Source organism: Ornithodoros turicata, chromosome 9, assembly GCF_037126465.1.
Source record: "Ornithodoros turicata isolate Travis chromosome 9, ASM3712646v1, whole genome shotgun sequence".
Taxonomy (NCBI): domain Eukaryota; kingdom Metazoa; phylum Arthropoda; class Arachnida; order Ixodida; family Argasidae; genus Ornithodoros; species Ornithodoros turicata.
Window position 1 is genome coordinate 42,485,590 of NC_088209.1, and position 20,120 is coordinate 42,505,709.

General features: G+C 46.8%; 1 protein-coding gene across 1 annotated transcript; it reads left to right on the forward strand.

Annotated features, from left to right (window-relative positions):
• Positions 1–4,602: 4,602 nt before the first annotated feature.
• On the forward strand, positions 4,603–19,710 carry LOC135369009 (LIM/homeobox protein Lhx9-like). The gene is made up of 4 exons (XM_064602601.1): positions 4,603–4,947; positions 15,429–15,799; positions 16,867–17,072; positions 18,858–19,710. Exons 1-4 carry the CDS (start codon positions 4,736–4,738, stop codon positions 19,074–19,076), a joined length of 1,008 nt encoding a protein of 335 aa, XP_064458671.1. The 5' UTR covers positions 4,603–4,735; the 3' UTR covers positions 19,077–19,710.
• Positions 19,711–20,120: the final 410 nt, after the last annotated feature.

The following is a 20,120-nucleotide window of genomic DNA, read 5'->3' on the forward strand; positions in this document are numbered from 1 at the left end:
CCAACCGTCATCCTGAATGACATATCTCTCGCCTGATTTGTTGAAAACGAGAGGCGTACGCTTTTTTGGGACGCTTATGCAGCTATAATAATTATCACATGGTGGTGGTGGTGGTGTGGAACTGCTTGCCGTATAGTCGGCCATGCTGAAGCGGTCAACGTCACGACTATCGCAAGGGGAATCGTGCGTCCTGGGCCGACTTCACAAGGAACTGTGCCGACATTTGTCTTACAGCGCATCGCCACAAAAAGGCGTACCCCTCTTGCTTTCCACAAATCAGGAGTGATACAGGCATCACTCTGATTGACCTTCAGCGTGCTATGTGGTGAAGTTCAGTTTTAAGAGTGGGATGGTGTGCTGCGTTATTTCCCCCATTTTCCCCGAACATGGGACTCAAATGAACGACGTCACGCGGGTGGACCAACGCTTATAGAGGCCAAGGTTACACGGCATCTCCTTAGAAACGTGATGTATATCACGTGCGCGCCGGTAGATAGCGCTCAGTACATGCCTCTTTGGGATACTTTGTACAATGTATAACGTGCGCGTTTATACACCGAAAGATATACAGCTTATTCGTATTCCGCAACCGGAACTCGTTGGCTTTTCATCAACTACTTTTTTTTAATCTTTCGGGTTAGTTGCCGCGAAGTAACTGTGGCTATAGTACCGGCGTCCAGGCGTACAGACGTGGACAGATGTAGAGAGGACAGCAGGAAGAAAGGGGAAGAGGTTAGTAGGTTAGTACGGGGTCGACTTCAAAGGGAACTGTGCCAACATTCACCTGGAGAGTATGCCGAAAAAAAATCGCAGGGCAAACCTTAGACAGCACACCACAGTCTTCAGCACGACCTTCTACACCAATGAGATGACGCTTTTATCCGCACGGCCATGCCGCTAGGTGCCGTTGCTGAACGCACCATGTCATGCCGTGCCATGTTAGGTGTCTACACGCACGTCAGGGGACGTAAAGCCCCCCATTTCATGTGTATACCGTATAGCTCGTTAGGCCTAAGGCCACCTCCGTTATTCCGTGAACGCCCCCGGGGAGCAGCCGTACTCAACCTTCCTCGTCGAACGTGAGTTCGTTTCTCAATGGCGGCTTTCTTTCGTACGCTGTCACCGTGGAATTATATACTTCTACTATATAGGGCCTACTATACTCTATATAACAGAAGCGAAACGGACGCAGGTGGATCCATATTAAACCGCGCTTTCTTCCGTGCATGCAGTCACCGTTGAGCAGCAGCTGCATTATACGCATAGGGTGACGGTTGCCTCATATTCCTGCTCTAGATGCATGCCGTTGACCATGATCGTTGGTCTGCCAGCAGACCTCTTTCAAAGTTGCACATATGCTTACAGAAGCTGTTCGTACGTAGAGTGTTTCGTACGTGAACATGGCTGAAACGCACAACGGACGAGCACAACACAAGAGGTGTGTGGTTCAACATCTGCAGGTGCGTTGCCGCGTTTTAGACAACTGCCATATTTCAATAGCATTACACACATTAATTGCTTCCACCAGTCTTGGTAGTGACGACTGAGTCATATAAGTAAGAGCCGATAGTTGAAACTCCAATACTATATAGCCCTGGACGGCTTGTTTTCTGCCTTATTGGGTCCTCATCATCGCAATAGCGTTCGAGGAAACGGCGTTAATCCGCTTCTTTTTGTTACATATTTCACTGGGGATTGAGTTCGTGAATCTCTCACCCTTACGGGAGGACATCACGTTCCAATTGACCTTACAGCGCTTCCTCAAACGTTATAGAATACCTACGAACCGCTCATCGAGGTACCATATAAGACCGAAACAGCTGCCGTGTCACGTGCGGTCGTATAGAGCATCTTTTTCCTTCTCAATCACGAGGAAGTTAATTGTTTTTCGAAAGTAGCTTGTAAATGTAATCAGTTAGCACCTTTGCTGTAAAATATAAACGTAACTAAGTCACTGGGGTACATTTTGGCTGAAGGAATAGCATTGACAGGCGGTAACTGCGAAGATGAACAACTATATGCTTAAACGAGTTGAGACAGTTTGCTTCAAGCTGTGCCGGTTAATGCGAGAGAAGCTAATTTCATAAATGAGACCCTGCATTGCAAGCTTTACGGGGAGCATAGATGCATAGAAAGAAAGGCGCCGCCAATATTGCACTCTGAGAAAAAAGGAGTGAAATGGGAATCTAGTCCCCTAGATTGCAATTACTCCCCATTTTAGTCCCCTGGTCCCGAAATTTACTCCCCAGGACTGCAAATACAGGACGAACTTCGCAAATTGGTCTCCTGAATGCGACTCGATACGTAGATATACTTGTGATTTTTCGCTAATGATGGAATAAGGCTATATGTAGCTTATAGATATAAGCTAATTTAGCAATTTTTCACCCACGCGGAGGAACAAATAGTTAGCGGCCCTTTCTTGGCAAATTGTGCCTTATATGTATGTCACAATATTTTATATCACTCGACATATCACGGTTGATGGTTTAATTCAAACGAATTATGTACCTATCAAACTGCTATAGAACAGAACGTGAAATACAGTCCCACCTCTCTGACATTCATTTAGTCCCATGTATTTAGTCCAGAAAGGGACTAATGCGCGGCAATGCGGCAATGCATTTAGTCCCCTAAAATTATACTCCTTTTCATAGAGTGTGCGTCTAGTTCTGACATAACGGCTGGCAGGCATCCTATCGTCAATAAGGCAGCTAATAGTCACAACATAGTATATAAGGTTAATGCACAAAGCAACAACAACAACTTTATTGCGAGATTATGAATGGAGAGTTTCATTGCCAGGGGCGATACTCTACACAATTGCTGGTGGTGATGCGGGGGAATGAAATAACGAGCCCCTTCACAATAAGGATCGAAGTCCTATGGTATATCCAGAAAGGTGAAGAGAGCTTTGAGGGAGAGCATTGGTGGGCTGGATGTGGCCAGGGACCAACACACAACGCAGTTGAGAACTAACCAATGAAAATTGTATTTCACTAATGTACTATAGGAAATGGCAGGTCTACGCGAAAGTCTGCGAAATTATTTATCGAGTGCGGCATTAAATACGACATATCCTGTTTTCCATAGGAAGGGAGTTGCCTCAGGACAGAAGCCGCCGATATTTCGAACAGAGACTGTTCTTCTTCTGGAAGAAGAACAGAAGAAGAACAGTATCTGTTCGAAATATCGACGCTTGTGTCCTGAGGCAACTCCCTTCCTACATCTCTACCGGTTCGCTGGATTTCTACCCATCTACCCTGTTTTCCATAGTTTGTTCGTATAGCGCTAGCTGGTGTTGTGAATTTAACAATGAAAATTTTGAGTAGATTTAGATGCAAGTCGAGTCAGCCTATATTTATGTGGCGAAAAGCTGCGCGTAACGTATTATATATAGGGTATATAGGACTGCGGCGGGTGATTTCGACCACCTATCGTTTTTTAACGTATACACCAGAAATCTCCGATAAACGGTGCTGGAAGCAATGTTTAGGTGATTGCTATACCGTCCTATCGGCCGGGATCTAACCCACGATCTTGATTGAATGATGGCAGTTGAAGAAAAGGCGCAAGCAGTCAGGTTCGAACCCACACCCTCTGATCCACACGAACGTACCGCTATCTCAAGCTCAGCAAATCAGCACGCTACCGAACAGAGTTTCGTCTTCTTTCCTAACATTTCTTCTCAGTCATATAGTTCATTGCTCGTGCCGTAAAACGGGCCAACAACACTAGTTTACAGCGTGAGCTCGGATTCCAGTTCATAAACAGATTTGTTTTCTTCTTTTCGAGCAGGGTAGTAGTAGTAAACTGCCCGCCATCTTAACGACGAAGCAACTTCCACCTGGGCTATAAATTACCAACACCAGAAGAAAGAATCGTCCTCACTACAAGAAACTTGCGTCCGAGTTTCACGGCTTCCATATGGCTCTACGTACTAAACATTTACGCTTTGGTCACGCTTTCTGTAAGTCCTGCTCGACTTCGATAAGTGAGTTAAGCACTTGGCATGAAGCACATCCTTTTCTTTTTTTGTCTTTCGTTAAGGAACAACTATAAAACCTCTCGTAGCACCGGAAGTCCGATTCCTACACCATCCAAGTCACGTGCTCTCTCATCGACAGAAAAACCTCACACGGGGATGCGTCGTCCTGTCTTTTATATTTATCGCCACGTTCCGCTGCGCAACAGCAAAGCCTCCTCCAAAACAAAAACCTCGCAGGTGAAACCGTCGACGACCGTGAAAAAATCGTTTTGCCGCTTCTCCCATCTCCCCCCCCCCCCCCACTCCGTCACACTTCGACGCTCCAATGTTGCCTACCTACTTTGTTTTTATTATCACCGTCATTCCTGGGTTTCTTTTTTTTTTTTCGTCGCCGAGGAGGTAGCAGACCAACAAGTGGACAGGTGGCTTTTGTTCGGACAGGTCAGACGGGGTATAACGAGGGTTTCCGGCGGTGATGCTTCCCCCCTTTTTTTCAATGGAACCCCGTTATCAGCGAAGCCCGAGCGAGGGTCGGTGGAGCCTCAAGCCCCGCCTGCCAGAAATGTCTGGCAGGAGGCGGAGTCTCCGAGGCGGCGCGTTCGGAACGCGGTAGGACTCCGGCAGACGAGCGTGTGGACGCTCGATGCAGGGTGCCGTGAAGTCGCGTCCGATGCTTCCTTCTCCTAAGATTGTCCCCCTGTGTGTTGCAAGACGAATACCGTGAGCGCCGTGAGTGTGCCGGAGAGAATGCCAGTGATCAGCCCGGGCCCGGCTGAGGAACAGCTCAAGATGTGCGCGGGCTGCGGTTCGCACATTGTGGACAGGTTCTATCTGCTGGCGGTGGAACGGCAGTGGCATACCAAGTGTCTCCGATGCTGTCACTGCAAGCAGCAGCTGGACTCTGAACTGACTTGCTTCGCGAGAGACGGCAATATTTACTGCAAGGAGGACTATTACAGGTGAGACAGATGCCTTCGAGCACCTGCTTTCTATAGGGATTTCATTTTTGGCTTTTTTTTCTGACGTCCCGAGCCGTTTTAGAATGTGGGACGGCTTTTTTCCTAAACTGCTGACGTTATGGAAGGGTACACTATACGTGATTAGTTTTTGTTGTTGTTGTTGTTGTATGTTGAGTTGCTGTACGTTTAATTACGTTCTGCGGTTTTTATTTTGTCTTTTTTTTTTTTTTTTCACAGTGGGCATTTGGCTGTGCGCTATGTTTCGCAAAACAGGAGATCGCTGTCATGCGCAAAGCTCATATATAAGCAACTATGTCTGATATGGGATGTGCTGAACAAGGGGGAAACAAGCAGTTCATCATCGAAGAATGAGCAGACATAAACGTGGAGATCTAAGTCCCGCACATGCAAAAGCACATGAGTGTTTTCCTTCAAAGCCACCGTGCGATCCTTTGAACAATGACTTCTTCGCATTGTATATTTCTGCCCGCTTCCAGAGCTTTTAAGCAGAACTCCGATCTGTCGTCGCTTCGCGTTCATCGTGATTCATCCCCTCATATTAACCGCTGTGAAGTGGGGTAGGGTCCTGTGGCTATACCACGGGGAAACATCCCATAGCATCATCACTTCTCCATAATTTGTTGTTGTTGTTGTTGTTGTTGCGGAGCTTTTACCAGAAAACATACGGGTGAACGTCACGTCAACAGCGTGTGACATACACGAAAAGTCAGAATAAGCGTAAGACGACAGTTATATATTTGTCTGGGAGCTGCGTAGCAACCAAAGAGCGTTAAAAATACCAACACGTTGAAACATATATCTCCCACGTGAGCTCTTCTGCACAACGAAATCGGTGACGTTTCACCTTCAATGTCTTCTATAAGGCTAACGTCTGCTTCCAAGTAAAATTTTAACGAATCTTCCGAGCGGAGCCCTTCCACCGCAAATTAAAACATTATGTTGAATGTCAAAATCCCCTTCCTTCTCCGCGTCGGCAACAAAAGTTCAAGCGCCACACGAAAAACATTTACACGGAACAATTGTTCGCGCATCCTGAGAACTCATCTAGTTCAGAGACTGCCATTTCGTTGAGCGTTGTGGAGAAGCCAGGCGTACAGGACAATATCCCAGGAACTGATTTTTATTACGAACTACGTTTCAAATTGATACCAGGAATCGAGCGTTTAGAGTGATTTATTATGCATTAAGCCCTTTGTGGCTTTACATTATGTGGGTGCGTTTGACATTAATTTTGTATAGACGTACGGTGTTATTCCTCAAGCATGTGCATTAATCCAGTTCGACGCGGTACAGATTACAATGCAGTCGAGGGAAAGTTCATATTAAATTAGTCCCTGCTCTTTCGTGATCCTTTTGTTCGCAACTTCTCAGTTGATTCAATCACGCTAAACAATACAAATTATACCATCTAGTCTGTTATGTAGATAAACTTTGCTGTATGAAAAACGTTAATTGCAATTATCATGTCATCAATTCAATTGCATTATGTTATGACAAGGGTTGTAACACCTGGCTACTTAAAACGCACATATAGTCTCTCGATTAACCGCATAATGTGTAACATTTAACTTTCGCTCGTCACTTAATTACGTACAAAGTGGCGTAACTGACTTGATTATTTTTCTTCAGTAATTTTCATGTGGAAAGAAGGGAAGCTGGTGCATAACGATTAAAGAACAACACCGAAAGACACGGCGCCTATAACTGACGCCTCCATCTTTATTTTTTTTTTTTTCAGGCTAATATAACGCATTATTAAATCTAAGTACAGGCAGCATATAAGTAGAAGTTCACACTCCCCCCCTGTTTCTGTCGTGCTTTCTTCTATGAAGCCGCGAGTGTAAAAAAAAAAGTACGTTTCTAGGAGTCTTTTAACTCCTCTTCAAAAGTGTCTTTCTTCTTTTTCGAAGGCATTGCTGCTACGCGAGACGTTACTTCCTTTTTTTTTTTTTTTTTTCAAGTAGCACCACCAAATTTTTGTCTACATACGTGCTAAACACACACACACTCAAAAAGAGGAAGGTATTTGCAAACAAAGGAAAAGAAAACTGTCGCGCACTACAACTTGTTTTATCCTGTACACACGGATATTGAATAATGCATCGATAAATGCAGAAAAGAAGAAGAAAAAAAAGAAGAAAAGAAAGAAAAGAAAGAAACTGCACCATGTCCGCGCAGTCGTGGGCGTTTCCCAGAATTTTTTTCGGGGGAGGGAAAACAAGCTTCAATGGAAGGCAAGGCTGCAACCAATAGACACTACATATAGTCGCCTTTAGTCGTATATATATATATATATATATACAGTCGTGATCAATCACACGCGAATAGCGTTTGATCCCTTTATCTTAGAGCCTTACGTCAATTATTTTGTTTCCTTTATTTCTGAGTATTTTCGGCACTGTGCCAAATTTGTTATGGAAATAAAAAGTACTCTCTCTCTCTTCACCCAAATAATAATAATAATAATCACTTTATTTTTGTTATGGTACCCCAAAACAACCACTAGGGTCTACTAATTGGTGCACCACACAAGGTTATACATGTGAACAAAGTACCGCAACCCTTACACTGCCACCCGCATCCGCGTTTATCCTATGGAGGACATTACATCCAAAGGACCGTCGTATTTACCATTTCATCTTATCATACAAGTTTATCCCAGTCAGGTGCTATTTACGTGGTTGCTTCAAAGAAGGCGTGTCGTCCTTACACGTTGTGCACTACTTTATACGCAACGGAATGACGACAATCGATATGCTGAGGATACTGTGGAAGAAGATTGAAATTATTATGGCGACAATCTCAACAAGATCATGACGACCTGCCAGTAAAGAGCGCACAATTTCTACCGGTGGTCTTAAAGCTCGGGAGGGTGAGGCGTGCCCAATAATCCAGCACGAAATCACGTTATGTTTGAAAAGCCAATTCCAGTTTGAAAAGCCAGCCGCAGCTCATATTTCCCTAAGAAACGCGACATACGCGCTGCAGGTCGTCTCTGCATACATGGGCAGTCCGAGAAAGAAATCCGAAGATCGAATTATGGACTCCGCAATTTCCAGGGTCACCACAGTTACACAGATACTTTTGTTCTTCTAATATAGTATACTTCTATCACGAACAGCGGCTAACTGTCGGTATCGGCAACCCAAAGATGCGTAGACATACAACGCCTTACTCCGCTATATACTCGCCATCTCGTTTTCTTTTCTATTTCTTTTTTTCTATTCTGATTCATACAAACGTCTCCCGTTCTTTCCGTTCTTTCCCGGCACTTGCAAGATGAATTCGCTTGAACAACACATGTGGTAGTACTTCACATTTTTTGGTCGTCATTTCTGTGAAGCTGCCGAGCGGCCGCATACAACACCACAACGCTTCCGTACCGGCCGCCGGAGTTACAAAGAGGCTACGGCACCCACACCTTGGTGGAGTTCCTATATAGTCAAACTCCTTTTATAGCGAACACCTTTTTAACGAAAATACCACTACAGCAAATTTTTTATGCGGTCCCGCTGGAGCCTATATAGGTCCAATAATAGACATCCTTTTTAACGAAAATACCTTTACTGCGAATTTTTTTTGCTGTCCCCTGAGTTTCGTTGTAAAGGAGTTTGACTGTATATCCCCATGCTATACACTGAGAGGTGGTCAGTTCGAACGTCGGCACAGTCCCCTTTGATGTCGGCCCCAGGGCAAAACACTGAGCCTTTCTCTCACATTGTACTGCTGTCCTCTCTGCATCTCCCCGCGTCTGTACACCACCCATAGCCTCAGTTACTCCGCGGTGCTAGCATAAAAAAAAAACGGGAAAAAAGGCGACCATGTGAATCATGACACTTCTGAAGACAGAGAGCATGTATAGGAACCGATGCCCTTTAGCTCTGAGTATGTTCGTTGTGGATGGGATACAAAGCCGCGGGTGACAACCCTGGTGCGCTATCGTTTACAAGAGCCCCGAGTCGTAAAGCCTATGATCGAAAGCCAGATATACAACTGTGGAAAGCTTCAGACTTCCTTTTGTTCGAAGGAGTTCCGTCCGGGCCGCCGTCCTGTTGCAGCCGATCGCTATCCTTTCCAGGCGCGTGTACGATATTCGACGTTTTGCGGTCCAACAACGTGCGCTTCGCACAGGCGTTTGAAGAAAACGCAGGAAATTCCAGCATCCGTCGTTCCTGAACCCGCACCGAGTTGGATTTCCGTTTGCTTTCTTCTATCTTTCCTAGTGGTTCATCGATACTCTCGGTTTAGCCGTTGAGGCGTACAGATCAGTATAGTAAATATTAGCGAGTTTTAGCGCATCGTACCTCGTATATACGTCATAAGCTTTGCGTACGAAGGGATACCGTGGTGGACCGCTGGTTCTGCGCACTGCATGCGCGAAGCTCCTTTTATGTTTTGCGCTTTCGCAGAATCTCCAACGCTGTCCCTTACGTAGGCAAAGGCGATAGTCTACGATGCTCTAAAACTCGATGAATAGTCGCTCGTAATCAAAACCCCCTTAGCAAAATTAGTTAGGCGTCTCGCACTCCTTTTGCTGATAGCGCATGCATGTAACTATAGTTTGGTTGACAACTGACACACCAAAATCATGGATGTCCTGGACGATGCGTATAGAACAACACTACTTAGTATGATAGGAGATACTATATACGAATGTGAATATATGGAAATTACGCTGACGTTCCTCGTTCACATCAACATTGAGGGCAAAGGAAGCTCTGAGTGAAGAGCTGGCTCTCATGCCGTTTCCAGTGCAATGGACCTGACCTTTGTCGATGACAGTCTTCGGATCTGCAATGCTGCGCAGAGGATGGGCAAGGACGCCTGAAGGAGCTTCCAGACCATCCGTACTATGTGGCGCCACAAATCCCTATAATAATGTGCGTATAGAGCTGGCAACTGTTGGTGCGGTTTTCGTGTCTGGCTCTTGTTGCAGGCGTTGGCATAAAGGAATTCGTAACCCTCGTAATGTTGATGGTCTATCGAAACAGGGATGGCGTACATGCTCAACCTTTTGCGCAGGTCTTGGAACTTATTGTTGGAGGGTTAGAGGAAACGAAGGATCGGCAATGCCCGACTCCACAGTGTGAAATAGATGCACGCCTTTTACCAGAATTTGCCGACACACGAGATATACACCTGCAGAAGACCTTGACCATGTGACACCTCGTTAACGGCGTCTTTTAATGGAACAAGTATCTTTCCTGGTAGGCCACAAAAGCCGTCCACGCGGGTCTTGTGCTGTGGGTGTTCGCCCGCCTTTTTCCTAATGAAGACTTCACCCAAACGGGCCAGCCCACGGGAGCGCGCGTGAGAACCATGGGAACAACCCATTGTCCACGACCAGAAGCCCCCGGGTCCAAATGACTTTACGACCCACGATTATGACCACCGCGCTTGCAGTCCCATCTGTGTCTTCTCTGTTATCTCGAGCTGGGAGTTTTATTGCACGTCCGTTTTCCAGACTTACTTTCACCGAGTTTCACCTGCGTTAAAAAGGTGGCGCCCCGTTCGCATCCTTTGTGATCCGTCTTCGCCTTTGGTGCTCTCTGTGGGTGCGCCTCTCTCTTCTAGCAGACGGTACTACGCTCTGCTACTTTTGTTCACTGTCGTCTGCTACAAAGGGCGAAACGTGGTTACCGTCTGCTAGAAAGAAAGATTGAAATCTGTTTTCGCAGAAGTGCTGAGTAGGAACGCGTGCTGTTTTTTGCGACGAGAGACCCCGAGGCGAGTGTCTTGGGTAATGAAGATTGAAAATGAAGACGTCTCAATTGACAAAGTCGTCTTCTGAGATTGTCTCCTGCGTGATTTATGACATTCTGCGTTCGGGTTGATGTGGGTCTTTGATTTATGATGGGATGTGGTGCACGTTTTAGGCTCGGCTTCGGGGGATCTGCAAAGATTTACTACGAAGTGCGAACGTGCAGTGCTCTCGTTGCCCCTTTTTGCTGTCTAATCTCGGTTGTTTATTGGACTATGCATTAGCGCAGTTGTTATAACTGTTGTATATATCATGATACTAATAAAGCTAACTACCATAATTTTCCTTCAAGTGTACAATTCGCAGAAATTTTGCCATTTGCTAGGCGCGTGATTCAATGGTGCAGGTTTCGCATGACACCCGCTTCGACGCAGAGTTCGTTATAAGCGTTTGGCGTCTAGTTTTAAAGAATTTTTCGTAGAGTAACAATATTAGTTTGTATAAAACAAGTGTCTACAGTGTAACACGACATGTTTCTTCCGTTTCTTTTTCTTTTCTTTTTTTTTCTACGTAGTGTAACAATATTAGTTCGCATAAAACAAGTGTCTGCTGTGCAACACAACATTTAAGAAAAGCAACGAATTTGCAACTCGTAAAATATGCTTCATTTTTTGTATAGTTTCACATGCGTTTTATTTTGTTGACCAGGCCGTATAGTATCATCGTGGCATTTAATATCAAAGGGGGGTGTGGCACGAGCTTGGAACGTGGGTAAACGTTCCTTATCCATATACTATTTATAGTGAGTTTTAGTGCATCGTCCGCTATCGCCTTTGCGTACTTAAGGGATAGCGTCGGTGGTTCTGCGCATGCGCAAGACATAGAGAGTTTTGCGTATACGCAGCACCACCACGCTATCCCTGACGCACGCAAAGGCGACATCGTACGTACTAAACGTACGTGCTAAACGTACGTGCATCTTGCCCTAACGCCTTCACGTACGTAAGGGATTCTCTCCGAGATCGATCGGTGTCGGCGCGCTGCGGAGAAACGATGAACTACCGTAGTGTGGGTAGCTTCCTCGCGTCGTCTGCTTTTACGCGTTTATTTTTCGCGTTCAGTGCACAGTAGGTGGAGCATTGGGGTTACCGTACCATCACGGCACAAGTGATCTTCCGGTGAACATACACAAGAATTACGGAAAAGAACCATCAGCTCCGAACAGCGGCCGGCGTGTTATCCACACTAGAAAGGTGACGGTGTCGCCCACTATGGGCCTGTTCCACGACGTCTGGGGGCACTCCGAACCGTATTCTGCAGCGCCATTTGTGGTCGTGTAGCCGGAGGTTTTCAGTACATAGGCATGTATCACCTACGCTGCAGCTGTGAAAAAATCGTGGCGCAAGGATTTCCACAAAAGAGATGACGTTCCCTGTACGGCGGAAAGGCAGGGAACACGCAGGACACGACCGGCTAGTAAGGGCGCTCTACACTAGAGGAGGGCAGTTGGCGCTGCGGTCGCCGGACGAAACTTTAGTGCAACAGGCCCATAGGTCGATCTCGGAACGAATAGCCACCACCAGAACCAGAACCACCAACGCTATCACTTACGTACGCAAAGGCGATAGCGTACGATGCATCTCGCGCTGAGTATTGGGGCGAGTGTAGAACGTAATCTTCAGAAAATTCCGCCCCCCCCCCCCCGCTCTCAAAAAAAGAAGAAAGACAGAAATAAAGGAACACAGATTGGATTCTAGACAGGCACAGCGACGACCTTCTAGCGTTTGGATACCGCGTATTCTAAAACGTTCTACCGACACGCACAAAGTCCCCGAGTTGGCGGTCATTAGCTGTGCGTGAATACGTCCGTTCGAAAGCGTCCTAAACACACCGTGGTGTTGCACGCAAAATTGCATATTACGACCGAAACCGAGCTGGACGGTCGTATTGGTTGCGGATCAACGAGCATTGCGTGAGGAGCACGGTTTACAACGTGAATCTTTCAGCCCTGGAGACGACCTCAATGCCGTCGCTTGGAAAGGATCACGCCACTGCGGTATGATAAAGAAGTCGTTACGATTAGCGTTGAGAGAACCCGAACGGACTGCTTGTTTTTGCCGACCTTTGTGTGTTCTTGTGATCTGTGTCTCACACATAAAAGGGTGTGATCTGACTATGGAGGCACACTCGGGTTAGGGGTTGAAGCCCTCGCACCATGTTTAACGTACCTCGCAGAGCAGGAGCACGTGTCCGCGGTCGAGTCCAGGTCGCTCGCGGACCGAAGAGAACACACATTTTCATGATGTGAGTTTACGTCATCGATGCGTCCCACGGATGGATGTGTGAATCCGCACTAGAAAACCACACCGGTATTATCAGTGTGGCCAAGCCCTCGGCTGCTGCATTGGCCATACATTTGGGTGCCTCGCCACACCAAGTGGACACCCCTGCTTTCGTTTTGCGCACGGCTCGTTTGGAAGCAGTTAAGAAGCCATGAATGCAGAGTAGCTCGTCCGAATTTGTCGTGACCAAACACTCTGCGTAACTTCTTTCACCGCGCCTAGGAAGACCTTGAACCCTGCACTCTTGAGTTTCAGTAAGGGGACACGATCTTAAATGATCCACAGAGGCCAGAGAGGTCGCTCCTTGAATCTGACACATATCCGCTTCTTCATTCCAGCAGTGTTCGTTTGCGCTTCTTCTCAGACGTGGTCGATGAATGCCGTTCGACTGCAGCAGGTCACTATGACCGTATGACCAAGAACACTGCTCTTTTAAGCACGTCAGGCACGGGCATCATGAGTTACGTATACCGAAAGTGGACCCGCGTTTTGGCCCCTATAGGTCACTTTTATAAACATGTGTGTTCCCGGCGTTTGGTCAGTCTTCAGTATAGGTCAGGAGAACTGCCAGTTCAGTGACCAACGGTCCTGGTAACCAGGGTAAAGTACACGTGTTCTCCCCTTGTTGTGCTGAAGATACTGGTCATTGTCATATAAACGAAATGTCATATTAACGAACAAGTGTTACATGCGGATACCATTGGGAGGGAAAGGTCCTCGAGAAAAAAAAAAGTTACAAAGCGGGAATGTCGTACTGCTAGCGAGTGTCATATTACAGAGGTTCGACTGTACCGTATGTTGCTGTTTTAGAAGGTCATCTCTTACTGCAGCAGATGAACAGACGCACAGAAATGTACTTTCGTAATCGTGGACACCTGCCACGAAATGTACACGCAATAAAAATTATACCTCGTTCAGAGAAATGAAAGCTGTCGGCAGCGACGGTAAAGGCGAAATCGGTATCTCGCTCTCGCTCTCGCTCCCTCGCTATTGCACGTCGGACTTCGCCGTGACATCTGGCCTCATTACAGTTCACCAGCTCCCGTGGTTAGCGTGCTGGCCATGTCACGTCGAGACTGGGAGGTACCCGGGTTCGAATCCCGGTGCCGGCTGTGCTGTCTGGGGTTTTTCCTGGGTTTTCCTCAGACATATGTCGGCACAGTTCCCTTAGAAGTCGGCCCAGGACGCACATTCCCCCAGGGCGTCAGTCGTGACGTTGCCCACATACGTGAGGCCGACAACGGCAAGCCCTTTCACCATCACTACTACTACATTACAGTTCAATTACACTACCCTAGTACATTTCCATAATTAAACTAATCTAATCAGACATTTGAGCGGCAAAATTGATCTTTGGCTGACGTGCGAAGTATGGTTGGAGGCACGCGGCCGACGTTCGCGAACAACACACGAGACTCAAGTGAGAAGGCCTTGTGAGGCCGGCACGAGAATAAATGTCACCGGATGTTGTTTGAACTCGTATGCGGACACACGGCGGCGTTTCGTGAAAGGATCATTCCAAGCAGTCCATAGGGAAAAGGAAGCTGTCGGGACATCCGCCGTCGCTTCCACGAAACCCTGTGTGTTATAAAATATCCTCCTTGTGTAGTACTCCTTGTGTACGTTTGCACCATTCAAAGCGTCTGTTTTCATGCTATAAATGTCCGAGCTCCGCACTGCAAATTGTAAGACGATCCGCTTCCGGGATTGGCTGCTGAACGGTGGTGGTGGTGGTGGTGGTAGCGATAGGGCTTGCCGTTGTCGGCCTCACGTATGTGGGCAACGTCACGACTCACACCCTGGGGGAATGTGCGCCCTGGGCCGACTTCTAAGGGAACTGTGCCGACATATGTCTGAAAGCGTCTGAGGAAAACCCAGGAACGTCACGGCCAGGGCACGGTGCAGGCCGCAGCGAGGGCGATTAAGTATTTTTGCCGATCGATCTTTGGCTGATAAATTTGTAAATCTCGCTTCAGTGGTTATGAGAATTCAATCAATCAATCGATTTATTCAGCTCACAAAAGGCCCATACGTGCGGTACATGGGAGCAGTGGGTTACAGGAAGTGAGGAAAAAAGATAATACACAGAAAAAGAAGGCAGTAAAACAGCAACAACAAATGGAAACAACAACAACAACGTTATACAAGTAGGTTACACAATGTATCATAAATTACGCAAGATTTCTTACCTTGAGATCGAATTACGAAATTAAGACGGGTCAGTTATGGTAACGATGTGGGGTGGGAGGTTATTCTAATCAATGGCAGTCTTCGGGGGGGGGGGGGAAAGGAATTTGAAAATGATTTAGCGTTACATTTTAAGCGGGCAACTTTGAGTTCGTGGTCGATGCGAGATGATATTCTGAGAATTATGGATGATCTAATAAAAGTAAGGTGTTCTTTCTGTTCCCAAACAGACTGTTTGCAGTGAAGCGATGTGCCCGTTGCCAGCAAGGTATCTTCGCATCGGAGTTGGTGATGCGGGCCCGCGATCTTGTCTACCACTTGCACTGCTTCACATGCGCCTGGTGCAACGCTGCTCTGGCCCAAGGAGATCATTTCGGTCTCAGGGAGAATCTGGTGTACTGCCGGACGCACTTTGAGCTTCTGGCCGAAGGCCCTCTAGCACCGCTAGGGCCAGAAGACGATAACGGGCCAGGTGGCCTTGAAGGTGGCATCCCGCCACCACCAGCCGCCTATGTGGCACCTCCTGGATCGTACGGCGTTCGAAAGGGTCGGCCGAGGAAAAGGAAGCCCGGGGAGATGCCCGACGGTCCCCAGCATATGGGTAAGCGCAAAAAGAAGTAGCAAGCGAGTCTATAACCTCTCCTAATGTCCATAATGAAACAACAAACGAAATATTGTGGGTCCTTTATTCGGCACGTCCTTCCATTGTCTTAAAGGTACTGTAAAGCAGCAGACAGATATGCTTGTTGCCTGTAAACCCAGCATAGCATGTTATCCGTGTGACGGGGAACGCTAAATGTTTTTAATTTGCTAGTAAAATTGCGGTAAAACTGCTCTAGGCGACGTCTAGTGGGAAATGATCCCCAACTTGTCAGGCAACAGTGATCTATGTTCCGGACTGGCTTGCTGCTCATGATGACTACGTAGCCGATACGTAGCCGACTTCTTTTGTTTTAGACACAGTGTTATGCGAATGCAATGTAGTTTTGCCGTTGTAGTTTGTCGCTGTAGTTTCTAGCTGCAATGCGCAACTGGTGGCTACTTCGACACACTGTTGCCCGCAATTTTCAATTTTGATTTTCTAAAAAAACTATGAGCGCAACTGGGACGAAAATTGGGACCTATATAAGATACTGAGGGCTCATGCTATCGAACAGATAAATTTTCTGAGATTACAGCTCTATACTGCTCAACAGCACATTTAAAGTTGACTTGACCTGCTAAGCCGTCTCTCTCCCGTAGATTAGTGTACTTCATCACATTCCTTTCAAATGTCAAAATCAAATGATGTAGAGGTAACGGGCCAAATTGTAAGCACGAAGAAGATAGTGCCCTACATTGTTCGAAAACAACTTCGGTTTTTCAGCTTGTCCGTGTTCACACCTTTAAAAGGTTCTTCGAAATCAGGACACCACAGGAGATCAGAAAGCCTTATTCACCGCTTCGTTCTCGAAGATAGGAAAGATTGAGAGGAAGGTTCTTCCACCGTGAAGAGCTCTTGAAGTTATTTTTCTGCGTATACGACGTGATCTATATGTCTTCACAGCGTGTATTCACGCAATGTTTACCACGTGAGGCATGCTGGTCTGTCCAATAGCGTGAAAGAAACGACATGGATTCCGCATTGCAACTTACGAGAACTACAAGAATTACGGGTTGTCTTTGCAGGACTGCCGGATCTAACATCACTGAACGCGAACGGACCTCCGTCAGCATTGCAGCAGCAACAGCAGCGAACGAAGCGCATGCGCACTTCGTTCAAGCACCATCAGCTGCGGACGATGAAGTCCTACTTTGCTATCAACCAAAACCCGGACGCCAAAGACCTCAAGCAGCTTGCGCAAAAGACCGGACTCTCCAAGAGGGTGCTTCAGGTCAGTCCATAGACTAAGTACCTGCCAAGTCAGAAAGTTGTCCGCAGACACTGCAACTCTAACGCGTGTACCACAAAAGCACTTCGGGTTGAAACATGATGTCGTGATCTGGAGATGCGACTGTCGTAATTCATAAGTAGTACAGCAGATTAAAAGTGAGTCCTGCTGAGTGAACTTGCGATGTGGGGTATAGTTGGTAGCTGTACAACATATCTAAAAGCAGCACACTATAGACGGAGGCGAAAAAGACTAGAAAGGACAACTGCTACGTTGTCCTGCTGAGAAAAATGCTTCTGTGGCACCAATTTTTTTCCGTCCACGACGAAACGTCCATTAGGCAAAGCACAGTTCGGACCTGAGCATATGTACAACACATACTGCGCGCACCGTGTGGTTCGGTCCCTTGGAAAAGGGACGACTGTTTCACCACTTATAACAAGTTTTTATAACAACTTTTTCGAGTGAAGAGATATAATGAGCTGGTCAAACAGAAAACACTCACTTTCGTGTGCTTCGACAGCGGTGGGGGAAGGGAAATCGCAGTGCGTTGGAGTCGCCGAAGGGTGGTCATAAATTCTGTGTGCGGGGTCCTGTCGAGTGTGTTTCCAGTGTCGAGTGCGTATATATATATATATATACACCGCATGTCTTATACAATAATATGTCTTTATATTGCTGAAGTCCCAGGCGAGATTTCGAACCAGCAACAATGAACACGATATGATTTACACCACACACCGAGATGGTTAGTGCTCACCGAGTGTCCTCCTCCTCCTATGTTCATCTCTCACACTCACTGGACAATATGTACCCTCTTCTGCTTCGTTTCGCACAAAAAAGGTTTCATAGTCAGGCATCGGTTGTTCGGCGCCGCGTAGTAAGATATTTCCGGGACATCGAAGCGGACAAAAGGTTTTTTAATGCGTGACGTCATTATACGTACGAGACAGTATATAGACCATAGCGGTGCACCGTGGTGGAAATCTTGCGCGCCCATGAACTCCTCTAATGATTTCACAATCTTCTTTTTCGCATGTTCATGCTTTACGCCTTCATGACATTGTCATGAACCACACCAACCCGTGGTTGTCTGTGCTATCAAAGGGGATGCCACGATATCCCAGCGTTCAAAGTCCCAGATCTCAAAATCCGCAATACCAAAATCATAAATTATACCTTATACCATATACCTTATACCATTAAATTATACCGAACCTTATACCTGCGAGTCTGAGAATGGCCGTGTTTAAAAGTAGGATATCACTTAGCACAGCGTGACAGCTTCGCGTGTTTTCGAGGTTCATCAAAGTCGTTTTAGCGAATGAAATGCACGTTTTAGCGACGGTTAGGCTTAGGAGGGCGGACGCGCTGAAGTAAGACAAAACAAAGCGATGTTGGTTAGTTTTATGCTTATGGTCATAGTCACAAAATAAAGTCGTTCTTTTGTGGTCACGAGAGACGTATATAATGCTGTAGTATGACAAAGGTGAGGTGAGGTTAGTGAGATGAGGTGGTGAGTTTGTTAACTACAGTTCCCCCGTGTGTTACAGGCGGTGCCAGCATTAGGCGGTGCCAGCATTAGACTGTGCTGATTTGGGATCTCGAACGTCGGGGATTTTTGAACATATGTGGATTGGGATATCGGGCTACCTCCGCAGTCTGAGCTATCGAACAATATTTTGGGGTGCGCTGCGGATATAGCCGGCTGCATCACACTTGTGGAGCCACGCATAATCCCCATATTATTTTCCACTCCAATTGAATCCGTATCACGTGATATCGCAGGTGTGGTTCCAGAACGCACGTGCCAAGTGGCGGCGCAATAATCTCCGGCAGCAGGACCAGCCGGCGCCGTCGCTGCCGGCCAGCAGTCCCGGCGGCACCAGCTCCTTCTCCGAGCCAAGCCCGGGGACGGTTGTGCCTCTAGACTACAGCGCGGCTCCACCGCAAACCACGCTTCCAGTCATCGATTCCCTCTCGTCTTTCCAAGAGCAACTCTTCTGACGCTGACGTTCGCCAGCCGTTCCTCTATTTATTGCATTTTGTACATACTCTTCAAGGTAACCGACGGTTTTCATCACTCGTGCTGTGTGTCGTGTCCTCGTCCTGCGTCGGGTACCAACTCTCTCATTCAAACTGTCCAACTGTGTGGCTCGAAGCGCGTTCTTCGTACCAGGACGTTCCTCGTGGACTAGAACCTAGATCTGTGCCGGATCGGTATGATCTAATGATCGAAAACTGTCACCATATCTTGCTTGAGGATTGCGTTCTTTATGGGTTTATTGGCCGTGGGGGGAGTCATCGGTGGAAAGAGGAAGCAATGGCTTGGATTCCTTCCCTTCCAGCGCCTCACACTAAGGGTTTCTGTGCTAATACAGTCACCAACAATGTAGTACTGCAGGTTGTGAACAGTGGTTGAAGATCAAAGTCAGCCACTGGATGTCATGCGTGATCTGCATGCTTCGTGGGTTCAAAAGCTCCGGGGAAGGGTCGAAAGGAACGATGACTTGGTCAAACTCTAGATACCATCGTGCTATAGGGTCTTTTCTCTAAGTAACACTTTATCAACAAACGTACGGTTGTGAAACAATGTTTTTCTCGAACCATCGAGAATTTTTCAAAAAAAAAAAAAAAGAAATAATGCTTTCGTGGAAGGACAATACTCTCCTCAGGGCAAACGAAAGGTGTCTGCGAATGCAGCGTGCGGCGAGCCGTGCATTTTGCCGTATACATATGTCTCACCCTTGCGAGTTTTTCATGATTTGTACCAAAGGACTGTGTTAACATAGCTATCTCACGCAGAATGAGAGAGAGACAGTTGTACGAACACGTGATATCATTCCAAAAATTAGCCTCGTGCTAAATGTGTCTTCAAGGGTCCATGCGAATGACAAGCGCAGGAAGCGGGTTGGGTTTGCGCCTATGATGTCACATGACTGCCGAAGTCGAGGGTTTCTGCTCTGAATGTTCAAAAAAAAAAAAAAAGATGCGGAACACTACATTTACACAGGGTTTCTTACATAAGCCGAAGACTTTTAGTTGCACTGT

Excerpts from the sequence above, each read along its gene's own strand:
- LOC135369009 (XM_064602601.1), top strand. The coding sequence starts at position 4,736 with ATGCCAGTGATCAGCCCGGGCCCGGCTGAGGAACAGCTCAAGATGTGC. Across the intron at positions 4,948-15,428 it reads TGCAAGGAGGACTATTACAG|ACTGTTTGCAGTGAAGCGAT; the intron begins GTGAGACAGATG and ends GTTCCCAAACAG. Across the intron at positions 15,800-16,866 it reads CGACGGTCCCCAGCATATGG|GACTGCCGGATCTAACATCA; the intron begins GTAAGCGCAAAA and ends TTGTCTTTGCAG.